At 40.3% G+C, this 25472-nt stretch overlaps 1 protein-coding gene across 2 annotated transcripts; it reads left to right on the forward strand.

Moving 5' to 3' along the window:
• The first annotated feature begins 595 nt into the window (after nucleotides 1-595).
• On the forward strand, nucleotides 596-24786 carry add3b (adducin 3 (gamma) b). Of its 2 annotated transcripts, none has more exons than XM_034152466.1 (15): nucleotides 596-843; nucleotides 6429-6660; nucleotides 7835-7979; nucleotides 10095-10246; nucleotides 12284-12364; nucleotides 13322-13471; nucleotides 13776-13919; nucleotides 14854-14952; nucleotides 16445-16618; nucleotides 18680-18940; nucleotides 19125-19241; nucleotides 20267-20356; nucleotides 21403-21526; nucleotides 22719-22814; nucleotides 23061-24786. In XM_034152466.1, the coding sequence occupies exons 2-15, from the start codon at nucleotides 6460-6462 to the stop codon at nucleotides 23300-23302; spliced, it is 2076 nt and encodes a 691-aa protein (XP_034008357.1). In that variant the 5' UTR covers nucleotides 596-843; nucleotides 6429-6459; the 3' UTR covers nucleotides 23303-24786. The 2 variants fall into 2 exon arrangements, with proteins under 2 accessions (XP_034008357.1, XP_034008356.1); XM_034152465.1 differs by lacking the exon at nucleotides 596-843 and adding an exon at nucleotides 5429-5621 and having other exon boundaries at nucleotides 23061-23323.
• Nucleotides 24787-25472: the final 686 nt, after the last annotated feature.

Here is a 25472-nt window from a genome sequence, read left to right on the forward strand (position 1 = left end):
TGTTGAGCTGGAAAACGTTCACGTATTTCACTCTCTTGGTGTTTCCTAATGGGTTTTTAAGTGCTCTTATTGTTTTGATAAGACAAACTGCACCCAGAGCGACCTATCATTTGCATGCATCCTACATTTACATGTTGATCATTTGTCATCATTTTATGTGCATTTCTTTGTTATTTCTCCACAGTATTAGCATGCACTCTCAGATGCCTGGTGTATTCAGAAGGTGCAGTACAGAGGGAGAGCAGCACATCCTACTCACTCACTGTTAGAGAGCGGCGTGGGAGGAGGTGATAGCGGGCAAGCATTCTGTGTGGAATGTCCTCCTCGACAGCAACATTTAGAATCATGTAGCAAGCTCAATATGCAGAGGAAAAATATGCCTGGCAGGAGATTGCTGCAGTTTTCCTCAATAAATGGTTAGATACAGATTAGCTATTAATTCCTGCTTGATACAATATTTAGTGTTACCTTCAAAATATCTTTGATTTAGGGGAATAAGCCTGCTTTAAAGCAAAGAAGGATATATTTAAATATAACGGGGGTGGAAGCTTGTCCCACCCATTTTTCTTTTCCGTCCACTCCATGCCCATCTCAAAGCTTGGTCTCCAGAACCTCCTCTGACAAGTTTCCTTGCTTTCCTGTGAGAATAGGCAGCCGCCGTCATTGAGGAGCCGAGGGAGTTCAGGAGATCAGAGGCAAGCAGCAGTTGCCTCTCTTCTGGGAAACCAGATGACCCTCTTCAAAGTGATAATGTAAACAGCTAGTAACTGCTGGAACCGTGGGAGTTTGAAGTAAAACCTGAAGAATTCTCCTGCAGGATAAAGTGTAAAAGCAACCAACACTGTAAGTTGTATTCTTTTTACCTTTTTACACATAGAAGCAGGCGTTCGCTAAGTAGATGAGGTATGTGGGTTGTTGCAATTTTGTGATCTGTGGGCTTCGAAGATTTAAAAAATAAGAGGTTATTTTCAATGCGCTGATATAAGATAAGGCACACTTTATATGGTACATTAGAGTATAATTTTTTTATGGGGATCTGTGCTTTATAGAAAGAAAATCCAGAATATTAACACATGGTGAATATGGTTCACATTAAATAATTTGGTTTGCATTAAAAAAGTGAATTATGTATTTGTACAGCATTTTTTAGCTTTAACATTGTAATACATCTTTGTTGCTTAACTGGCCGGTCTGCAGCTGCACTGTCAACTCCAGCTGCAGAGGCTTCAAACAGCTGCTTCCAATTGCTGTCAACCTGTAGAAACATTACTCCAAACAAGCATTTGTTGACTTTAGATGTGGGGCTGGGGCCGAAATAGGATTTCATAATATGTGTGCCTGATGATGTGAATTATAGAAAGCCATAAAAGTGAAAAGGCAGGTCATGACCCAAACCCTTTCACCCGTACAATTGACTGTTCCTGTTCAAATTTCTACACATTTTTAATTATATGAATTTTACGCTTCGCTAAGGTTAGATTACGTTTTATGTCGTCAGCTCATGGCTCAGGGAATTCCATAATAAATGGCAGTCTTTTACTTAACTGGCAGGATATGTTTGTGTTTGTAGTTAATGTCAGGTTTTTACATAAATGTTAGTGGTTTGCAGGATTTACAGCATTAATAAATTAAAAATCAAAACTTTTTCCCAGTTGTTATGTTGTTACAATCAATGTGACAACATACCAGGGATCTGTTAGCCCTGAGTTAAAGTGAACCGCACACAAACCACTAGATCTCCAACATGGAGGCCCTCCAAAGAAAACCACACTAGGGACTACGGCCAGCTCTTCCACTTAGGTAAACAATGTCTGTCTCATTCCACTCCACTGCGATGTGTGTGTGCGACTACATGCATGTGTGTGCCGGTGCGGTTCTACACCCAAAAGCTGTGAAGGCACCGCTCCAACTGTAACAATGTAAATTGTTTCAGGTTCAAAGTATGCTCTGTTGTTGCCACCCACCCTGCTGTGAGAGTGTAGCCAATTTTAGCAAGTTGAGCGCTGATATATTCTGTGTGAAGTTATCAAAACAATGGCATTGTTGAGTAGCAGAAATAAAAACTCAGTGTTACGAGATTCTTCCCTCTGCAACCTTCCTGAAAGGCAGATGCCGAAGCTTTGTGTGCAAGTTTGACTTAATGCAAATGTTTATTTATATGAACAGTATTCCTGAAAAACTACAGTAGAGAGGTTATTGTTTTCAGTCAGGGAGCTACATGCACTATATGCTCAGTAGCAAGCTACATTATAGATGTGTATCTAAGGCTGTGAGAATTTGTTTCAAAATACCAAATGTCCATCATGTTAGAGTTCCTTTAATAACCACTAAGAGCACAATCTAAACTGCATGACAGAATGACTGGAGAACAACACAGAAAACAGGGTCAAAACATTTAAGCTCTTAAAGTGTTACAAGTATTTCAGATGTGGTCAAAACACTGTTTAGATTGTGGACAATGAGCAGCTATTGGGTAGACTACTTGGGAAATAAATTAAACACATTAAAATATTTTGATCTGGAAACAAGAAATAATCTTCCTAGATTACTGTGCTCTAAACAATTGGTATCATTTGCTTGCACTCAGGGTCAAGGGTCAGGTTGAGTTGATAGAAAATGTGCCCGGCAGTGGCCAAAGTATCATTATCAGGAAACGGTTATCAGGGTCTGGCTAAGCTCTGAAAAGGTTATGGCCAATATTTCAAAGATGTCTGTAGTTGGAAGGGTAACAGTTGTGATTTCAATCTTCTAGGAAATCAATACAGAATGGCTTTGGTTAATGAGAGAGTACAATGAGCCTTGTGCTGTAATTACAAGGAACAGCAGTTAATCAAAGAGGCAGGAAAATGTTTTCTTGTTCGCATTGTATTTCCATGGACTGGTAGACTTGTGTTTCTTTCTTAGTGCATTTTGCAGATAGCAGCCTCTTGTCTGTAATAGTGGATGTCAGCAACCATTTGTCTCCTTACTCAGCCTCAGACAAGAGACAGCATAAGCATTGATTACCATGGCAACCACATGGCAACAGCCCAAAGACAAAGTAGTCATTTTTCTTCCCTCCACATTAATCATGAGAAAAATGTACATGTGTTGCTACGAAGGGGTTCAGGGCTTTCTGGAACAAGAGATCTTGTCTCAATGAGACCTTTCAGGCTAAATAATGAAAAACTTTACAGAGAGGTTCTGATAACCTTGATGATGATGCCAATTCAAATGATTACATAATTTCCAATAACAAAGATCCTGTGAGAGCAGAATCTGGTATGTATTGTTCTTGCCCTGTAGTACTTTAGTGTTATTGAGACTATCGTGCATCAGATTGAAGACAAAAGGGTTTCTTTTCATTCCACAGAATTTTACAGCAGTAAGAGACGTTGTTTTATTTTACTAAGATATTGTAATAATATCCAATGAATCAAACACTGTTACATAAGTCTGCTTTCATGTAGTACCGTATTTATTCAAATCACCAGTTGTAATCTGTTGAAAATTATTATTAATGATCTGAGGATAAAAAACTATCAACAATTGTGGGAACAAAAAACCTCCCCTCCAACCATGAGCAGTAGAGAGGAGACCAATAAGAGAGAGAATCTCCAGGTCAAAAGGTTGTTTCATGCATCAACACTTTCTCAGCTCTGCCTGCCAAAGTGCCAGACTTCTTTCTAAAGCTCTACCGAAGTTCAACCACAACACAGTAAAGCTCATTATTCTTTGCACTGATGTCTCTCTCACAGGTTTTACTGTGGATCCTGCCGGCATTTGTGTGTGTGCATGCAGAGGTAGTGGAGTAGCTGGTCTGTGACAAGACAAAGGTGTGCTTTTATCTGCGGACATCATTATCTTGGGCAGTAATCTGTATGAATGAGACGTAGACTAATAACACCTGACATTTGGTCAATGCTTCCAAGACAGACGGCCCTCGCTGAAAAGTTCAAATAGTCAGCAAGAATGCGGGGGCTGGCGGGTGGGAGGATGTTGTGTGTGTTTAGTACGTGTGTGTGCGCAGACATTTAAGCCTGAATGTGGTTTCGGTGGGAGCTCTGCCAGATACAGGGAGGCAGGGTTTCAGGGTTTCAGGGTTCACGCAGTCTGTAGTGAGAAAGTTCTGCTTTTCATTACATCTACCCATATGTCCACATAGCTCCGCCTCCCAGACTCCACTCTGTTTTCCTGGCATTGTTATGTCAATCAGTGATTCAATCCTTCTCTCTATTGCTCCCAATAATATTTGAGTGTGTTTGATTGTGTGTGATTAAAGGGGTAATAACTCTCTGCTTGGCAGGAGCATGGTGCTGAGAACATTAGACATTCCAGAGTTGTAGTCACTTAATACGGAGTGATTTTGAATATTGCTGCAATACTCTCTGGAGAGACTGGCCAGTAAGGCAGAAAATAGTTGAGAGGTGGCCTGAAGAGAGGAAAGGACCCCTGCTCCGTTAGCAGGATAAAACTGCACCCCTATGCATTTGCTTTAATCTTGATCTTATTTCCTGTTTACTGTAAGACAGCCAATTAACGTATATTAAAGAAAAGCAGGGTGCAAGTGTTTTTCTGCAACAACCTGGCATGAGACTCCATTTGCAGGCTTATTGCTATGTTATCATCAGGTGAACTGTTGTGCTATGTGACTTAAAAGAAAGCAAAGCTAGCATATTCAGAGATGCTGATTGGAGTGTTTAAAAAGACTGGAGGGTGAATATGTATGGTATAAATCAGTTTAATGCACATAATAAATACATTAAAAGGATATATATTAATGTATTTTGCACATCAACGTGATCGGATTACAACGTGTTTGTGGATGTTGGTAATGTGAACAAATAATCAGAAAGACCATACTATTTCTGTTTAGAGTGAACATCTGTATTCCATTGCTTTCTGAGAGCAAACATCCTATATTTTATAAAACTTTTTTCAGAGAGAAGCACTTGTACCCGCTTTGAAGTGCTCGGTTTTGTTATGACTTGGCCATATATCTTTGATGAAAACCTCTACTGAGGGGTTGTGGTAACACAGGAGCCTCAGTTATTTATGAAAAGAAGTGGTAGGAGTTAATGAATCACACATACAACGAGACCCAGAGAGAAGAAGACTAATCAAAGAAATCCCAAACCCTGCTTCAAACTGCAGCAATTTTTAACAAGTTCCTTGAGGGATATTAGGGAAACCACAAAGGATTAAACAATAGCACAGAAATAAGGTCGTGAAAGTGAAACTACAAGGCCGTGCAGGAATATTACAGTAAAGATTGTATGGTTGTAAAGAAGATCCAAAAAAGCGGAACTGATCCTGAGTGGCCATTCCTTTGTCCCTGCATACATAAGGCCTAGTGGGTGGATAAGTGAAGTCACATGGTCACTTTTCCTTTTTCCCACACAAACACACCCACATCCTCCTCCATGCAGCCACTCTTCTTCATCTCACCCGCAGCGGGCAGTGAGTCTGCTCCGGCTGGATACTGTAGCAGCACCAAGTCGCGCTCTTTTCCCACCATGTATCCGAATCGGGAATAACATCCTTCTGGTTTATTTATCCTCACTTCTGGAGCCACTGTCGGAGTAATTCGACTTCACATCGTCCGGAGTCAGTTAATTCACGAACTGAGCACTTTGTTTCAGGTAATTTTCAAGTTACAGTAACAGTGTTCTCCTCGTGGGATTGTGTTCGCTTTGTTTTTAAGGAGCGTGTGTACGTTTCAAAGTGTAGCTCCGGCTAATATATCCTCTCCCCTCGGTGTTTTTCGCAGTATATATGGTTTAAAGTTGTAATTTGACGCCATGCAACGAGTTCTCTGGATAACAGGCTGCTGCTTATTCAGAAGTTAAAGTTTGCATTCGGTTTGGTGCAGTGAGACTGTTTCATTTGCAGGCCTAATGCAATGTAGAAGACTCTAGTGTATTCCTCCACCCCCACATCCAGGTACCCCAGCACTAAAGGGGCTAACTGCTATTCAAACTGGCACATTTACATGAGGCCTACCTTTGTTTACTGTTGACCTTTAAATCAGCCGCCTGCTCCTTTTATCTCACACTTAAAGAGTTTGCCTCCTTCTGTGAGAGAAGAAAGAGACTCAACTTTTGTGCTAAAACCTCCAAAGTGATAGAACAACTAAGAATGAGACGTATGTAAGTGTAAGATGTTCACATTCATCAGTGTGTTATTAAACTGTACTAAGCCTAGTTCAGTAAAAAAAAAAAACTTGCATGATTATGTGCACAGCAACACTGACTAACTCAACCTTTTTGCACAGCTTTGTATTCACAAATCTGCCATCATGATGAAGTCCTCCTCACTTTTGTCTCCATCCCTATAATTACATGAGTCACCATAGCACCCATACAGTATTATCTTCTGTAAAAGCAACACTCGCTGCATTGACAGCCCCGAATGTGAAGTAAGCTGCAATGATTCACCCTCTCTTGCAGATCCCAGAGGAAGAATAGGAGCAGTGAAGACATGAGTCTGGTGGAGGTGAGGCAGATGGCGGGGTCCCTCACCCTGTCCCTGTCCAGCAACGACCCCAAGGAGCGATACTTTGACCGCATGGACGAGAATGACCCTGAGTATCTCCGCAGCAAGATGATGTCGCCCGACCTGAAGCAAGATTTCAACATGATGGAGCAGAAGAAGAGGGTCACCCTAATCCTGCAGAGTCCGGTATGTAGCCCGCGGCGCCGTATAAGTGCCCTCCTACACACAAGCTTTCAGTGTGTATGAGTAATAAACAACGCTTTTAAAGCAGGAGAGGCTTACTTTACCTTCACTCAAGACTGGCAGAAAGGCATTGTTTTGTTCTTGTTTATGTGAAGGTCATTTCATAGTCTCTGTTGTGCTAAGATATGGCTTTAGCTGTGAGTTTACAGCAACAAAGAAATGTGGTACTGTCACAGTATTTGTGTTTAATATGGAGGTTTCATCTCTTTATTGTTTTACTAGTGTTATTACAGATTATCTGTACTCACAAATTATTTTACAGGTAGAATATGCTGCATATTCTAAGACGTTTCCTACATACTTATTATATAAAGTATCAATATTGTAAGCTAAAGCTGAATCAACAAATGGATTAAAAGATCAGCTGTTTGAGGAGAAATAATCTAGCAAACACATTGATAATCGATAAAAATGTATGTTAGGTTTTCACCCAAAAATATCAAACAGTCTCTGGAACTTCTCAGATATTTGCGGTCTGTCTTAACACAATATTACATTGAATATGTTTGGGTTTCTGACAGGTGTTCAGACAAAATAAGCAATTTAAAATGGGATTCTCACTATTTCACTATATGCAGATATTTTATAGCTTAAACTATTAACCAAAACATTTAAATATTCTTTGGTTTTAGTTATTTTCTTTCTGCAGATATTATCTCAGAATGGGTGTATTCTGGCTAGATCAAGTAAACGGAGGCTCAATAAACACATGCCTATGAAGTGCATAGAAATAAGACGAGCCCACACTCATCTGCGATTGCATAACAGGCCCAACAAGTGGAGCTCATCATCACCATGGGAACCGTGGTTGGATGAAGCAGAATGCTGGAGCTTAGTTGCTGCGCACAGAAAGAAAAGTGCCGTTTCAAGAAGGCTCACAGACTAGCGTTGAAGGCAAAAATTGATTGTGAGGTTTAATGCGATCCCCCCTGCTTCTAGTCAAGCCCTTTCCCAGACATACAAAGAGGTTTCTAGTGGTCTTTGGTTGATTTGTGTACTGATGTAATAAGCATGCTGTGCTCCCTGACATCTCGAGAAAAGTGTTGGAATGAGGTTAGGGTTGTGTTTATACTGTTGCTAGGTTAATGGAGCTTTACTCTTTCTCTTTTGTCCACAGGTGTTTAAAGATGAGTTGGAAGGCCTGATTCAGGACCATGTGACGAAGGGCACCAGCACTACAGGTCTCCTGGCTCTGAGACAGATTGCTGACCTGGTCATGTCAAATACCTTGGGAGGGGCAGGCCCCCTGACTTCACCCATCAGTGAGTAGCAGTGTGTGTGTGTGTGTGTGTGTCCCTCTTCAGGCCTGATTGACATTCAGTGTGTTCACTCTGTGCATTATGCAGGCTGAATATCTTCATTGTAAGACTCTTGTGACACTGAACAACCCTGAAACAGCAGAAAAGGCAGAAAGCTGTTTACAGCATTCTTCATTGTCAGTGTTTCTATTAAGTAGCACTCAATACCAGTCTTGATAATGAATTACAGCAGTTTGCAAATGTAATTATGTTAGCCTAACCTCTTGGCCTTGCGTTTCTGTATAGGTCACAGAGTACTCAATTTGAAAGAGTTTGGTAATCCAAACTGTAAATGTCTGGGAAAATGTCACTGTAGGTATAGGCGTCTGATGACGCTCAGGCGCCGTTTACACGAGGAGAAAACTGCTTGTATCTGCATAGTTTCGCGTGCGTATAGCCCTATTATTTACACGAGGCCGATAGAAACTGACCCCACAAACGATAACGGGGTCCCAAGGTGGATAGATTTGCAAACGAAACGCTCTGGGGGGTCAACCGAGTCCGTGTAATCACCTCTATACGAATATTTCCTGAAAAAATAGCGATAGCCCCACCTCTCCTGCTCACTGCTGTAGCAACTATCAAAAATAGCTGTGTTAATTAAACGCACAAGGGGTTCTTGAATGAAATAATATTATAAAAGGCAAACCAGAATTGTTAACGCCCAATATACTCCTTAAACAAAATAAACAGAGTCAGATTTCATGCATTGATCCATTATATTGACAAAGGTGCGATCTCACCCGGTGTTTGTAGAGAATATCTCTCTTTCTGAGCCGTCCTCTCCACAGAGACGTGCTTCTTGGTCGGTCGATGCAATATCCGCAGATTCGGTTTCTTTCAGTTAACTTCCCCGTTGCATTTATCCATATGCTGAGGAAATGACTATATCCCGCTGAATACCAGCAATCGCCACACACACTTCCTCCTGTCAGTAGCTACTGCTAGTGCTACTGCTACTGACCATGCTACAGATATTAGTGCAAAATCTACAGCTCCTCTTCCACAACCATCAGCAACAAGTGGACATGGAGAATTACATGAACTACATGTTGCTAAATACACCGCGGGGCTTAAACAGAAGGGTAGCCATGGCAACATTGCAGCGGGGCTGCTCCGGCTGCTCTTCTTCGCGGCTTTTGGTGTATTTTGGCAGAAGTTACAGCGCCACTTACAGTCCCGGCATATGTACTACAGCGTTTCCAGCGGCCTCGTTTGAACAGACACGTTAAATGAAACGAATGCATGTGAACGGAAGACTTTTTTGAATACGCATACTGTGCATAAACGCAAACGGTCCCGTGTGAGCGGGGCCTCAGGGTAGGGAAGGCTAATCATTTACGAATTGTAATACAACCACGCAAACACAGCAATTTACTTGAATTTAAATTGTTAATTCAATCGAACACAAAGTTTATGACAAGAAGCTCAAACAACCACAATCAAAATCATAGTCACCACAGAAAGTATCTGTGGACTTACAAAGTACTGTAGCAGTGACCGTTAACGTTGGTAAAGCAGAGCCATCAAATGTTACTCTGCAAACACACATACATCCTGTTCATACATCCTGCTAGCTGTAGCCCAGAGCACATGAGAGGACCTCAGAAGTAGCATGCTTTAAGCACACAGCACTAACAGACAACATAGATACTTTTCATAATCTCATGTAGCCTTATACTACAGGCTGATATTTGGAGTTATTGGACAAAACAACGTTTAGGGAACTTTGATCATTTAGTAGGCCTTGGCCTTCTCTAGCCTTCATCCCCAGCCGCCCCTGACTGTAGGAAATGGCTTTTAGGGTTGCAAAGGCAGACTTGCTTAAAAAAAAAAGCTAAAGTGGCTGTAAAAGAAAGCGTCCTGTATCATTTAATGCCCTTATATGGCACCACAGGCCAAAAATACCTTTTTCTGTTTCTCGCTGGGAATTCTAAGAAATGTCTTTTTTTTAGCTTCAGTTGTGGAGACTTTGGGATGTTTTAACCAAGTAAACAACCTTGTAGATGTTCAAATAATACATATTTAATGTTGTGGATGCTTTACACGTCACTGATTATGTTTTAAATGTTGGAGCAGGTGTTGGGACGGTGACTCCAGTCAATGACTTGTATGGCATCGAGTCTCCCTCCTATGTCAAAGGGGAGAAAACGAGTCGCTGCAGACTGGCCAGCCTCTACAGGCTTGTTGACCTCTTCAGCTGGGCCCGTTTTACGACCTCCTACATTACTGTGAGTACAACATCACAACTTGTTGCCGCTTCAGTGCACATCTGCCTATGTATGCAGCACAAAGTCTGTATCTTTACCGGTGACTCATGTTTTCTGGTTATTGGGCTTAAAGTGAAATTCCTCTTTTTTCAGAGCCCATATATTATTTATGGTTTAGAACAGTCAGATATGTGAATATGTACAGCTCCCCAACAGAAATATGTGATGAACACCTGGGATGTCAGGACAAAAGGCTCAGATTTTCCCAAAAGACAAAGCCTATAAAGTCAAGTTTTATCAACCCACACACTGATGTTATGAGTTTTTCAGAGTGAAGAGAGCTCCCCTTTGTGATAGAGTTCCTTCTACCCTTGAATCTGTGAAAATATTTTTCCTCTTTTGTGGAGCTGATACCCCATTTTAAAGTTTTTTTTAAGGAGAAGAGATTGGGTCTCCTGGTCTTTTAAACTAGCTTTTTGACCCTGATAATGATTTTATAGGTCCTGCAGAGGCGTGATAAGGATAAAAATCGCCTTTTTATATAAAACAGCGTTAATTTCTCCTATGCAAACTCAGCAAGCACTAATTTCTACACTGTAGAATCATCACTGACATTTTCAGAATAACAAATCTCTGATATTCATTCAATATAACTTAAAGGGGACCTATCATGCAAAATGCACTTTTGTACGTCTTTTATACATGAATATGTGTCCCCGGTGTTCCAGGGAACTCACCAAGTGTCAGAAAACACAACCCTCTCTATTTTCCTCCATACCCAAATCTCTAAAAAAGGGGCTGCAACGGATCTGATCAAAACTGATCCAGATTTGAACACTGTCCTGACGTCAGGACGGTGGCGCTACGGCTATTGGGCCAACTCCACCAATCAGGAGGAGACAACCACGGCCATTGCCGTTCGAAAGCGCTGGAGACGCTGTAGTACATATGCCAGGCCTGCAGGTGGTGCTGTTCTCACTGAATCAGCCCTTGCAAAAACAGGGCTAAAAAAGTGCAAATTGAGCGAAATGAGGCATGGCTAAAATGCATGATCTGTTTGGTATTTTGAAGAAAAAAAAAGTATAAATATGCCTTATATAGGTATGGTCCTACACTATATTATTATAATATAGCATGATAGGTCCACTTTAAGTTAAAGATTTTATTAGAGCTGAACAATAAATACGATTTTTATCAAAAATGTTAAATATTATATATTATAAATAAATATTTGTTAAAAGCAGAATGTGTAAAAAATTACAATAAAAAAATTACTATTGTCGTTTGCAGAGATTTCTTGGCATACACATTTTAAAGGTCCCATGACATGGCCATTTCTACTGATCATAATTCCATTGTTGAGGTCTACTAGAATAGATTTACATTGTGCAATTTTCCAAACTCACATTGGTTTCTCATACAGCATCTCTGTATAGTATGTGTATTCACTGAATGTCACTCTCTGTCCTAAACGCCTTGTTGGAGCTCCTGCCCCCCCCCTCCCTGTGAGCCCAGTGTGCTCTGATTGGTCAGCTCGCCCACTGGCTCACTGCTTCGAGGAGCTGACAGTGTGAGCTGGCTTACTGGTGTGGTTTCCTGCTTGCTGTGAGACAGCGAGACATCGTGAATGGATGCGGGAAGGGGGGGGGGGATGCTGAGGGGGCTCCCCCCCGCACCCCCAAACGCGGCGCACCTACAGTGTAAGCGCGCCACCGTTTCGCCGCGCTGCGAGGCTCCACTATCACCCCCCAGCGCGTCACATTTCGCCGCTAAAAGAGTGTGTGTGTGTGTGTGAGGAGCTCCACGGATTGGTCCATTTGGGTCGTCGTTACATCACTTAGTACCAGGAAGAAAAAGATAAATCTCCAACGAGGCGTTCTGGGGCAGCATAGACAGGTATTTTCTGTGTTAGAGTTTTACTCGCTACAAGGTGTACTTTGAGGGTTTATGACTTTGCAGACGTTTACATGCATAAAAACCTTCCTAACACACAAGGGGACGGGTAATAACCGGAAAAGCACGACATGGGACCTTTAAAACATGTTATTTTTGTTTCAGGTGCGTGTCAGTAAAGAGCAGGACCATGTTCTTATTAGTCCAAGAGGTCTGTCTTTCACTGAGGTGACGGCGGCAAATTTGGTAAGCACAATGACTTAATGTTTGTTGATATTTTCATTATCTTTATAATTGAACAAAGACTGCTTTGTAATTCAATGTTATACATAGCATTGGGTAAACGTTTGTATACACAAACATCACATTTTACAGTAAGTGTGCTTAAAATGTTTTGTGATTTTACTCGAACTTTACAAAAAGAAAAAACTTTAAATTGAAGGTCATATTAACTGGCATGTGCTCAAATCCCAATTGGACTCCTTACTTTAGAGATCAGATAACACATATTTGTGTTATATAGTCTGATGAGTTTGATATTTTTTTGAAATTATGGCTTTTATTTACTTTACATATAAAACTCCAGTTGAGGTTTTCGAATAAAGCTTGTCATTTTAAAGAGGATCTTTTCTCCCAAAAAAGGAGATTATTTTTTTGGGGTGGTTGTGTAAATGTGATTTATGGTGCTGTTAAATTGCTGCTAGACATCGTTGATACAGGTGCATGCCTCCCTTTGTGGGCTGCAAGCATGAAAGCAAATGTTTGGACCGCAGTGAAAATGTTGTGTTTGAAAGGCTTATCTAGTCAAATGGATTGAAGCAAAAATAATTTCTTGGCTGAAAACATGTGATTTTCTGGACCTTGCACAAACAAGGACCTGCTTAACACAATACACATATAGAAGTAATTTGGCAGCAAACAGCAGGGAAGAATAGACCTCGAGCTACTAGGCAAACACAGACGTAAACAATGGAGATTACACAATTAAAAAACGGTACGATAAAGTCAACACGTAAAAGTCAGGCCTCGAGGATAGACACAGTGTTTTTGTTGTTGATTCATTAATGTACACATAGTTTGCTTGTTTAACCGAAGACTCCACGGGATACCTTTTAATGGTTCAGGCATAATGTATGTAATTACTTAAAAATAGAATTCTGTCCTGTTCTAAAATAACAATGACTTTTTTTCTGCCCTGTTTAGGTGAAAGTGAACATAATTGGTGAGGTGGTGGACCAGGGTTCCACTAATCTGGGTATTGACGTCTTTGGCTTTGCTCCTCATGCTGCCATTTACTCGATGCGCCCTGATGTGAGATGTGTAATCCACATACACACCCCCGCTACAGCTGCTGTAAGTACGCTGCAGGCCGATATTAAATGAGCTCCGTTCTAATCAAAGCATAAAAGCTGCTGCTAAATGCTTATTTTGCACAAGAGAGAAAGGGCTGAATTAAAAGCAGCCCCCTGCTACTTATTTTAGACGCAGACACCCTGTAATGTGCTTTTATCCTTTCCTTTGAAGCTGGGCTGTAAAGCGCAAAGCACATGATGAACATCGGTGTCCAAACTTTTATTTGCGCCTCAGAGCTAAAAATGTGCCTCTATTTATATGTTGGTGCGTCACACTCTTACTTGCTTTTATCCCACGTTAACAGGTGTCCTCGATGAAATGTGCAATCCTGCCCATTTCCCAGGAGGCTTTGCTTCTCGGAGACGTGAGCTGCTTTGGTTTCCATGGCAGCCTTGATAATAAAGAGGAGAAGGTGGAGTTTCAGAAAGCTCTGGGCCCAACTGCCAAGGTACTGTCAAACCAAGGGACTCCATTAGTGACAGGCTCTCTTCTCATGGGACAGAGCAGCCTTTCAACCACTGGGTGGAAGTCATGACTTATTATATTATACTGTATGCACAACTGGCTGTATATGAGGTCTTTCATGTGTGTTGGTTAGCACATGTTAATGAGTTATTGTGCATACAGTATAACATAAATATATTATGTGTGTTACACTAGTGTACTCTTACAAACATTTCATGTATTTTTTCGATTTGCAAACCAACTTTAACTAAAAGCATTGTAAGATGAGTTAATTCCTTAATTATTTATCAGAGTAAATACATACATAAAAGGGACACAATATTAGAAAACCCCTTTTAATTATCTCACATTTCATATATCGGTTATCACTTTCATTTTCTGAAAGAAAAACGAGAAGATACTACTCTGTACCTGTCTGTTAAATATGAAGCTAAAACCTGTATAAGATTAGCTTAGCTTAAAGTCTGGAAACTGGCTGAAAGAGGTCGCCTGGCTCTGTCCAAAGGTAAAGAAAGATCTGTGTCTGAATTAGCTTCAGAGGTGCTGATAGCTACCAGCCTCTATGCTAAGCTAAGCTATATAGCCTTATATTTAAATGACACACATCGTCTACACACCATCTACCCAGATGTTGTTCAGCTCATATGTTCAGTATTTGGGGACAGCTTTGTTGATTTTGTTACTAGTTATGGATTTCACAGTTCAAAAAAAGGCACAGTGAACATGACATTTTCTTTCATGGACTATTGCTCTGAGATTAACAGATTGTAAGAGCACTGCTTGTGTCATGTACTGTATGTTGACATGAGAATATTTGCTGCTTAAGTCACATTGATGAATGTAATAAGTGTATCTGGATATTGTTTTATCATGTCTCAGATGGATCATTCAGCTCAAGTGTTTCCTGTATTTTTCAGGTGTTGATCCTGAGGAACCATGGCCTGATCGCTTTAGGGGAAACAGTAGAAGAGGCTTTTCACTACATGTACCACTCACAGCAAGCGTGTGAAATCCAGGTATAAAAAGCTTGATTTCCATTGTTTACGCTACCTCTTCCTGGAAATGACATGTACTTGCAATATTCAGTTCAAATAAATATCTGAATGCGCCCTTGATGCACATTTTACACATTAATCATACTAGAGGGGCATAAATCACATTTCCACAAATGTCAGTGTGTCTAACATGCAATGACAAAAATCATCTTATCTGTCTCAATTTTGTTCTTTTACGTATGAATCAGACTTGGTTGCAAATAACAAAGTATCACTGCAGGGCCTTAGCAGCAAAGCTGATGTGATGTCTAGGGATGCTCCGATCGCCAATTTTGGGGCCGATCGCCGGAATCAGTATCTGCCGATACCGATCGCCGATCCGATCGAGTGGGCGGGGCCTAAATGGAAGATTTAAACATCACTTTAAATCTTCCATTTAAAGTGATGTTTAAAACTCAGTTAATGGGGCTCATTCACTGGAGCTTCCACAAACAACAATCAACTTAATTATTACATTCAAATTATGTATATTATTCAAGTTTACATTCACTTTGGATAATACCACGGGAGAAATTAGCAAGCGCTCTCTTTTCCTCTCTCTCCCTCTCTCTCTCCCCCTCTCTCCCCCTCTCTCTCCACCTCTCCCTCTCCTGACAGCCCGTCAGTATCGTCTCATGCAGCTCGCTGATCCAGTAATGTGTGAGGCCGACAGTGAAGAATAAACATATTTATAACTAGTTTAGCTTGTTCCAGAGGTAGATAAAATAGCTAAGTGTGTTAGGTCTAACTCTTGTGTGTTTCGCTCCGCTCACCGCTCCGTCACAGCGGGTGGAGCTGCAGGATTTCTGCTTCACACACACGTTGCATACCGCTATTTTACTGTCTTTTTCGGACACCTTAAAATAATGCCAGACCGGTGAAGCCATTTTGGCGAGCTTGTTTTGCCGCGCACAGAGAAAAGTGTCATGTATTTTACGTCATGCGATCGGCGATCGCGATCGGCATGTTTAGAGAGCACCGATCGATCGGTAGAGAGTGAGTATCGGCAGATCTCGATCGGTGACCGATCGATCGGAGCATCCCTAGTGATGTCTAACATACAGAGAGCTTGGAAAATGCTAAATCAAATATGTGCTACAGATCAGAGTTCACGGCCAGCCAGGTGGAACCCTGCAGAGGTTCTAAGAAACTCCTGTTGCCTCGTGTCGGGGGGGTTGTTTATTTATCATCCTGCCGTGTCTGGACTGAATTTTTTTCAATTGTTTTTGACACATATTGACAGCCTGGCTGACATATTTACAATTATTGTGAAATGAAATCCTACTGCATCTTGGGAGAGACAATATATATGTTGTGAAATTAATGATCTCTGTAGTTAGTGTTTTACATTGCAGAATTAGAGTTAATGCATTAGGGAAAACCATGATTTGATTTTGCAAAGAATAACTATGTTGCTTGTTACTACATAAGATATGTAAGGGTATACAAGAATCATTTTGTTGTCTGTTTTTAGGTGAATGCTATGGGGTGTTCAGGCGGCGTGGATAATCTCGTTCTCCTGGACAGAGAGAAGTTCAAACCCCTGACTCAGGGCGCGTTCGCTGCCGGGTTAGTGATGGACAATGAGGTCAAGTGGAAAGTGGGCGAGGCCGAACTTGAGTCCCTCATGAGGATGCTGGACAACCTGGTAAGGGAACCCTGACCTGTGCCTATTACCCATGATGCTTTGAGTTTCCTGTTTCAGGCGCTTCCTCGGGAAGTCTTGATTAGAGAACACAATAAAACCAGATATGTTTTTGTAAATGTAATCTGAAAAAAGTGGAACATAGTGCTCCATGAAGGCCGTGTAATATTTTTTCTCTACAACTACAGATTCTATTAATGACAAAAACATGTCAAACCATGTTTTTTGTATCTGTGGCCAACATGCTGTCTGCAGGTGTTGTTTCTGTACAGTGCTGCACTTCTGTCAGCTTCATCCCCACTATTCTAACCGCACAGCTAATGACCAGGCCCTGACATGTTCTGTAGACTGGACGCAGCAGATGTCAGGCTGTGTCTTCCTGAGTTTGCTTCTCTCGATAACAACTGTAGCTGGGGTGGGCTGCAGCTGTGTTAGCTCAGTGTGATCATAGCCCGCCCCCTCCTCTCCATCATTGCTTCCAGATGGTGAGGCGTGCTGTGGGCAGTCACATCCACACAGACCACACAATCACTTAGTGCAAGAACTCTAGTGTACTCAATTTAGGAATCAGATTTGGCGTTTTCTCCAAAATGTATGGCGCTGGGTGAAAAGGCCAGAGCTCTCACTTCAACAGGGGTACCAGTGTCCTTGGATTTGCACTATTTGTATTTTACTTGTATTTATTTGCACATGTCAAAACATTCTCTTGCACTATTTTCTCTGCTTTATGTCCTATATATTATTCATGTTGCACTATTGGAGGAGCCTGTGACTTAAAGTGGACCTATCATGCTATATTTGAATAATATAGTGTAGGACCATACCTATATAAGGCATATTTATACTTTTTTTTTTTCAAAATACCAAACAGATCATGCATTTTAGCCATGCCTCATTTTGCTCAATTTGACATTTTTTAGCTCTGTTTTAGCAAGGGCAGATTCAGTGAGAACAGCACCATCTAGAGGCCTGGCATATGTACTACAGCGTCTCCAGCGCTTTCGAACGGCAATGGCCGTGGCTGTCTCCTCCTGATTGGTGGAGTTGGCCCAATAGCCGTAGCGCCACCGTCCTGACGTCAGGACAGTGTTCAAATCTGGATCAGTTTTTATCAGATCCGTTGCAGCCCCTTTTTTAGAGATTTGGGTATGGAGGAAAATAGAGAGGGTTGTGTTTTCTGACACTTGGTGAGTTCCCTGGAACACCGGGGACACATATTCATGTATAAAAGACGTACAAAAGTGCATTTTGCATGATAGGTCCCCTTTAAGTTTTTCATTGCGAGGGTTAGGGTAGCTACTGTGCACATGAAGATAAAGCCTTGAATCTTGAATTTGCTAGTCAGAATCATCAGAATCAGAAACGGGTGTATTGCCAGGTAGGTTCACACGTACGAGGAATTTGACTTATGTCATGGTGCATACATACAATTTAAAACAAAAATCTAGTTGTTCTAGTTGTTCTGAACGTGGTGATAATCTCTATGATAACTAGTGTCTAGCTGAAAGGGGATACAGATACTGACCTGGTGCTTTAAGCTATTGTTTATAACAATGAATATGTAAATCGAGCGTATCAAAAATTGTTATTCCTCGTACCATTTGGAAACTGTGCTGCTGGTGACAGTGAACAACACTGTGAATTAATGATCAAAGCCCAAAGCAGGGATCATTTTCCGTTGCAAACTTGTCATATTTCATATTGCCTGAGAAAATGCCAATTTTGATTGTAGCGTTGTACTGCCGGCTTCAGGCTTCACGCTGCGAGTTCTCATCGCTTTTCTAGTCGTCTCTCTCATCTTTGATGTATTGTTAACAACACACTCCTTTAAACCAAAGTTTTATCTATTCCCTCTGAAACTGGGCACATCTGCAAAAACGCTGTTTGTATATACAGCGTTGTTTAAATATTTAGAAGCATTGTGTAAGTGGATCTTGGGTGGCCAGTTCTTATTTAATGGATTGTGAGGGGAAACTGAAGAACAGTTCAAACTACTGTGTACAATTACACGTAAGGCAAATAAAAACTGCTGAAGTAATGTCTCCTCTTTGTGTGATCTTCTAGGGATACAGAACAGGCTACTCGTACAGGAACCCCATCGTCCGTGAAAAACCTCGCTCTAAGAACGATGTGGAGATCCCCGCCACGGTGTCTGCTGCCCCCCCGGAGGACAGTGAGCTGGGTCTGCGTAGCCCCTTCAAGTTTATGGCCCAGAAACAGCAGAGAGAGAGGACCCGGTGGCTCAACTCGCCCAACAGCTACTTGAGGGTCAATGTTCCTGAACACTCACCCAGCGGGGACGTCAGCCCCAGAACCAGGACCATGGTGCGTTGATTCTCATGTGGAGCTGAAACAAGAAATCAAATAATCTTACCCATGCTGTGTTGGTCTCTAAAGTTGGTCTAAAAAAATTGTTATCTGATACTCTCTGTATTATCCTGCCCTCTTGTGGCCTGTTTGCTAAATACAGATGAATACTGATCTTTATTCCTCAATTCTTTTTTCTCAGTGGATGAAGTCTTCAGAGCCAGGCAATAACATCGGCACACCAATAAAGATCGAGGACCCAAACCAGTTTGTCCCTCTCAACACTAATCCCACAGAGGTTTTGGATAAGAGGAACCAGGTCAGTGGAAACATCATCACATTTTTCATGTCATAATTATCAATACTAAAGACTTAATTTGTATAATTCTTATTGCCTGTGTTATATCATGATTACAGCTGATATTGTAAAAATCAGACCCAGTTTCAAACTAAAATAAACTATTAAAACATTGCATTCTCTATGATAAATGTATGGCATAGAAACTGGAATAAGATTTATTTTTTTATAAATCAATACTGATACACATGCTCTGATTAAAATGTTTTCAATAAAATATTGTTAGAATCTTTTTGTTGACCAACTATTAACCAACTTATCAAGTCTACTAGCTGATGGATTGATAAACCATGAAGAAATCTACTATCATTTTCTGTGTTGTGTTCTGTGGTGTTTACACAAGTATGTCGGATATGCCTCTTGTCCGTATTTGTAGGGTCATGGTATTATAATATTGAATCAGTGTTTCCCACAGAATTTGATTCTATTTGTGGGGGCACCGCAACCCCCCCGGGAAAGGCCCCTTAACCTATTCGGGTGGCCCACGCATCCACCCCCCCCTCAAATAACAAAATACATGCGAGTTCATGGCTACTGTAGCAGACAACGTTCTTGTTGCTCTGTGTTGCGTTGTTAATGAGTGAGACACACCGGAGTTGAGGATCTGTGGGGTTTATTCTCCCAAAAATATAATTTACAATTTAGGCATTTAGCAGACGCCTTATTCCAAAGCGACTTACAATGACCAATTACAGGGACATTCTCCCTGGAGTAACTGAGGGCTAAGTGCCTTACTCACGGGCACACTAGTGGTGGTGTTCCAGGCGGGATTTGAACTCGCAACCTTCCGATCATCAGCCCACCTCACTATCCATTAGACCACCAAAATTAAAAATTAATAATTTTAATTTGTTTTTTACGAGATCTAAATGTGGCGGACGATATTTAATTGTGGCGGCCCGCCACAAATGAATCACTGTATTGTATGAAATGTCAAATATTCCTGAAGTGTAATATGATTATTTTTTTTTTATTCATTTATTCAGATTAAAGAACAGCACAGAGGTGACCTGATGACTTCCGGACCAAAGTCTCAGCTACTAGCAGGCATTGTTGTGGACACCGTAAAAGGACCAGTGAGTACATTTATCATTTTCAAAAGCACAAAGTCAGTGGTGCAACAAAACTGCGTGAGACACAATATGTCACTGTATTGATTTTTCTCAATTGCGCTGGCACATTTTCCAAAACACTGCATCAGAGTGTTTTAGAAAATAAAACACTAAGAATAAACTGTTTTTATTCTGAGCTCTACGCCACAACTGTCACTTTATCAACAAGTTCATCACCCACACAAAAGGGGAAACACTTTTTGCATAGATAACATTTTCTCAACCAACAGACAAAAAAAGAAAGCCAATGTTAGGTTCCATCAAGTACAGAAAAGTATGACCACCCATATATGTTAGATTATTCCTTTGAATAAGTTATTAATGCCTAAGCCTCCTACATTGTGCAACAGTCACTTAGTTTCAGGGTGAGTCATTTTAACTTAACAGTTGAGATCCCTTTCAGCCTGACCAACAGGGGGAACAAGTGGAACAGGAACCAGAGACTTCCTCATACCTGACAACCTCACAGGGCCCTTTACTAACATTAAATCCCATAAGCAACACATTATACGTATATCATGTGATCATATAGACAATTCTAAACGACTAGCAATATTAAAACTGTCAATGTGACAGAAGACACTGAAATTGTGTATTCTCCTTTAGTTCCTTCCATAAGACATCCAAACAAACAATAACCCAATTACAAAAGTGAAAGATGTTGTTGCTGAAAACAGCTGGCTGAAATCATTGTAATGAATTACATTGATTTTGATGGCAGATGTTAATGCAATGCATCACAGAATTAAATGAAGACATAAGATAAGAATATAAAAAGCATCCAGAAATGCATAAACCAACCAACAAACATTTCTCTGAGATCTGAGGATTGCACACAAGATTTTTAAAAGTTCGATTTGTATGTGCGCCAAAGCATTGCAACCAATGTAAACATCACAGTCTGAAGAAGAAACATTCTGCTTTGTTCCATCAGCAATTATTTATATTTACTCAAAAATGCATTACATCAGTTGTCCAAAAACGTTTTTTTATCCTCTTCTGTCAAACAGGCTTTCATCATCGAGGACGAAGAGCAGACTCGCTCTCTTCCCCCCAACCCTTTCAATGAGCTCACAGAGAAGATGCTGGAGGAATACAAGAGCCTGGTGGAAAGAAAGCAGCTAGGCCAAGAAGGTAGTCAGACGCTTTCGTTAGCATTTCAAAGCATCAGTGTGCACCATTGCTCTTGTGAGGCACGGAAAACCTCTCCCTCATGTAATCCTACTTGGGTTTATACAGCTCATATCTGACATCATCCCCTGTAGATTATGAGTGTGTGATGTACTGAAGTTAATCCTCTGCGGTCCCAGAGGTCATTAAAGAAATTGAGATGGAATGACAAAGCTAATATTAAAATCTTAACAGCAATCTCTGACTTGCCAGGCCACCCATTAAATGCAGAATTAGGAGGAATTATTGAGCTTTTTAAATGAAAAATGACACAAAAATCTATAAACGAATTGCAATTACTTGATATCTTAATGATTATTTGTTTATGATGCTAATATTGTAGCTTCATATTTTAAACACGTTTGCTGTACTTATTGCATCCCCATAAAAGCAGTCTCATTAGCCTGTTGTTAAGGCAGTTGAAGGTCATTACCAAGCAATGGTTTCTTCCTGTCTCGAGGAAATGTTCTACCTCAACTCCATTCACTGAAACGAGGATATCCTGTGAAAATGCCTGCACAGGAACAGTGTCAGTTAATGGTTTCACTCTTGCTGCAAAGACAGTGGTCTTGTCAATCTACTTGTGTTTTAGCTATGGCAGCAGACAAGAAAAAAGGTGTGTGTAGGAGAGATAGATTTCTACTGCTGTATATTTGACTGGCACCTTTGTCTTGGAACGCATTGGCTAAATAATTTAACAACGTTCTTTACCATCTAGTGTTTGCTTTTTTACTTTGGAATGCTAGCAACATGGGTCGAAAGATATTAATGTCTAAACCTTACTCTACTGCGATCATCAGGTCAATCATTTATTATGTCTGCCTGTTGGGTTTATGACTAATAACCTGCAAAATATTGACATTTGCAACAGCCTCTGTGTTCCTTTGTGTTTGGAGCTAATTAGAAAATGTTAGCATGCTAACATGGTAAACAATTTAACTCCCAATCATCGGATTATTATCATCATTATTTAAAATATGTTAGCATGACTTTACTTTTTAACAATAAAGCCCTGCCAAGAGTGAAACATTTTTGCCTCTGCAAACAGTGAACATTCTGATTGCCATAAATCATTTCATCTAATATTAGTCTCACTCCCATCAACATACTGGCTCTAATGAATGACTGACCCCTGATGACCTTTATCCGTTTACAGAAGATGATGATGCCACTGATGCAGAAGAGATGACGACATTTGATGGCTCTACTATCTCCCTCTCCCTCTCTCCATTAATGACGCCAATTAAACAAGGTAATTAGTTAATAGTCATTGGAGCAATAGCTGCTTGTTTGACTATGTGTTTTATATCCATCTGGTGTCATCTATAAAAGGGATACAGTGTGTGTGTGTGTGTGTGTGTGTGTGTGTGTGTGTGTGTGTGTGTGTGTGTGTGTGTGTGTGTGTGTGTGTGTGTGTGTGTGTGTGTGTGTGTGTGTGTGTGTGTGTGTACTTCCTATCCACATCCCTCTCGGCTGACATTAATTTATCTTTTGACAGACATAATACCCAATGGGAAAGACCACTTAGATGAGACGGACGAGGATCTGAGCATTGAGGTATCAAAGATGAGTGTGAGCACTTCAGAAACGGTGGAAATCTCGAATGAGAAGACAGGTGAGGCTCAGACCCCGGAGAGCCAAACCAAGTCCCCCAAGAAGAAGAAAAATAAGTTCCGCACACCTTCATTCTTGAGAAAGAGTAAGAAAAAGAAGGATGAGAAAGAAAAAGCAGAAGCCTGAGGGGAGCAACTGTAAAAAAACAACACAATAATAAGTGTTTTGCTAGGAAAACATCAGAATTGCCTTCTTAATTTGCAGCTTGTTGAAGGGAAGTGAAATAAGAGGAAATACTTTAATTTAGTCAGCTAGTCTCCAAGGACTGTGTTGTTTTTACACAGCTTCCTACATTCACAGCTATTATTTCATGTGAAAATGATTCCGAGAAGTGCCAGCAGATGGTAATATGGACGTGTTTTTGTGCCGCGATAATTTGATATTGATCACTCCTGAAGGGCTCAGTAAAATGAAATCAAATGAAAAGTGAACATAAAACTGCATATTTGTAGTCTTTATTACCCATATTTTTAATGGGGTTTCAAAATGGAAATCAAAGGTTATGAAAATATCAGATTACAGTTACGTATTTGTGATATCTTTTTGCACAAGTTCATTGTTGAATGTATACTGAAAGCTAAGAAAATTGTTTAACAATTTAAAAATGTAACAATCACACAGGTAGTGTAACAATGGCTGAGCATAACAAGGTTTTACAACATTCAGCCTCTTCAAAAGTACGATTTGTATCTGAATCTAGTCAAAGTTATGCTATCTTGTAATAATATATGTTGATTTATATTATAGGTATTACAATATAGTGTTTGATAGTTAAATAAATGATTTTATAGTCTTTAAATATTTACTTTACCTACTAACTCTTATACTAAACATGCTGTAATTGGTAATTCAGTAATATTTCATATTGTTTTTACATTGACTCTCAGTGGTATTGTTCCCATGGTTGCTGCTTTATCGTAATTGTGACAAGGAATGGACTGACTAACAGGAAGAGCCCAGCAAAGTGAGGAATGTTGCGTATTGATGTTTTTGGGTGACAAAGTTTGACATTTACAGAATTGAAAGAACATCAATGCTTGTTTGGACGTTGACAATGAAAGTGCCAAGCCTGAATGGCAGGAAGTTGAAAGTGATGGACGTTTTGATTCATAGTGTCAGTTGATGGCTGTATGCTGTGGAACGCTTGTCTTCATCGCCACTGTTAGTGTGATATAAAGTATATTAGAGGATTACATATTTACATCCCAGTCAATAATGTGAATGATTTGTTTTGACCCAAAGGGAGTGAACTCTTTGCCTTTGTAAATAGTTTGTATTTGTGAAGTTATTTTGTTAAGCTAAACCAAATGTTAAACAATGAAACTTAGAAATGTGACAGTACAATCTAATAACACTATTTTAACACGTCTTTTATGATATTTTTTATTCACCCTTATTAAGCTCCCCATATAGTGAACATGCACAGCACACTGTGTTTACAAATTGTATTTACTTATGTAATGTGCTTGTATTTTCCTGCATTGTTTACATAGCTATCTGTATCGCCTGGGTTTTCTCCATGGGGCTTTACATTACAGTCACTGTTGAAGTCAGTCTTTCTAAAATGGCCTTCCACCTGATGTAATAAAAGCTCAGATATGTTTCGATAACTGTTTTATTGCTCTCTTGCTTATTGACTCAATGGTATATGACTTTAGCATTTCTTATCTTTACTCAAATACAGTTTAAACATTGAGAAGGTTTCTTATGTTGTTGGTGCATTTATTTGAGCCTGATGTAGTTGTGCAGATCTAATTATATCCAGTTTGAAGACACTACCCCCCTCAAGCACAGAATAAAGCTTTCTAGAAAAACTACACAGCCTCCCCTTTTATTTTGAAACCAGCGTACCCCTAAAACAATACAGTCTGTTGAGCGATAATTGACCGTGTGAAGCTGTATAATCAGTCTTCGGTCATGATATGAATGGGTGTTGTCATGGTAATCCACTGAGAGGGGGCTGTGGAGACAAAGAGGGGATTTGGTGTCTCCAACAGGTGTTCATGTTGGGGGAGTGACAGGATCTATACCTACACCACCCCCAACCCATATACACACCTCTCTTAGGAACTGAAAAACAGATAAGATGAGGCCAAACGGTAGTGCATTTAATTGACAATAAAAACTGCTAAATAAAATTAAAAAATCTTATGGAATAAGACTTGGTTATGAGCATTCAGTGTAAAAAATAAATACATTTTCAGCTTGTTGAAGAGACGTGAACAAGGGAAACGACTATAATTCAGTCAGAAAGTCTCCTGGGACTGTAATTTTCTAACTGCTTCCTATACTCACA

The sequence above is a fragment of the Trematomus bernacchii genome, unplaced genomic scaffold (genome assembly GCF_902827165.1).
Source record: "Trematomus bernacchii unplaced genomic scaffold, fTreBer1.1, whole genome shotgun sequence".
Classification (NCBI taxonomy): Eukaryota; Metazoa; Chordata; class Actinopteri; order Perciformes; family Nototheniidae; genus Trematomus; species Trematomus bernacchii.

Excerpts from the sequence above, each read along its gene's own strand:
- add3b (XM_034152466.1), top strand. The coding sequence starts at position 6,460 with ATGAGTCTGGTGGAGGTGAGGCAGATGGCGGGGTCCCTCACCCTGTCC. Across the intron at positions 12,365-13,321 it reads AGGTGACGGCGGCAAATTTG|GTGAAAGTGAACATAATTGG; the intron begins GTAAGCACAATG and ends TGCCCTGTTTAG. Across the intron at positions 16,619-18,679 it reads TGAGGATGCTGGACAACCTG|GGATACAGAACAGGCTACTC; the intron begins GTAAGGGAACCC and ends GTGATCTTCTAG.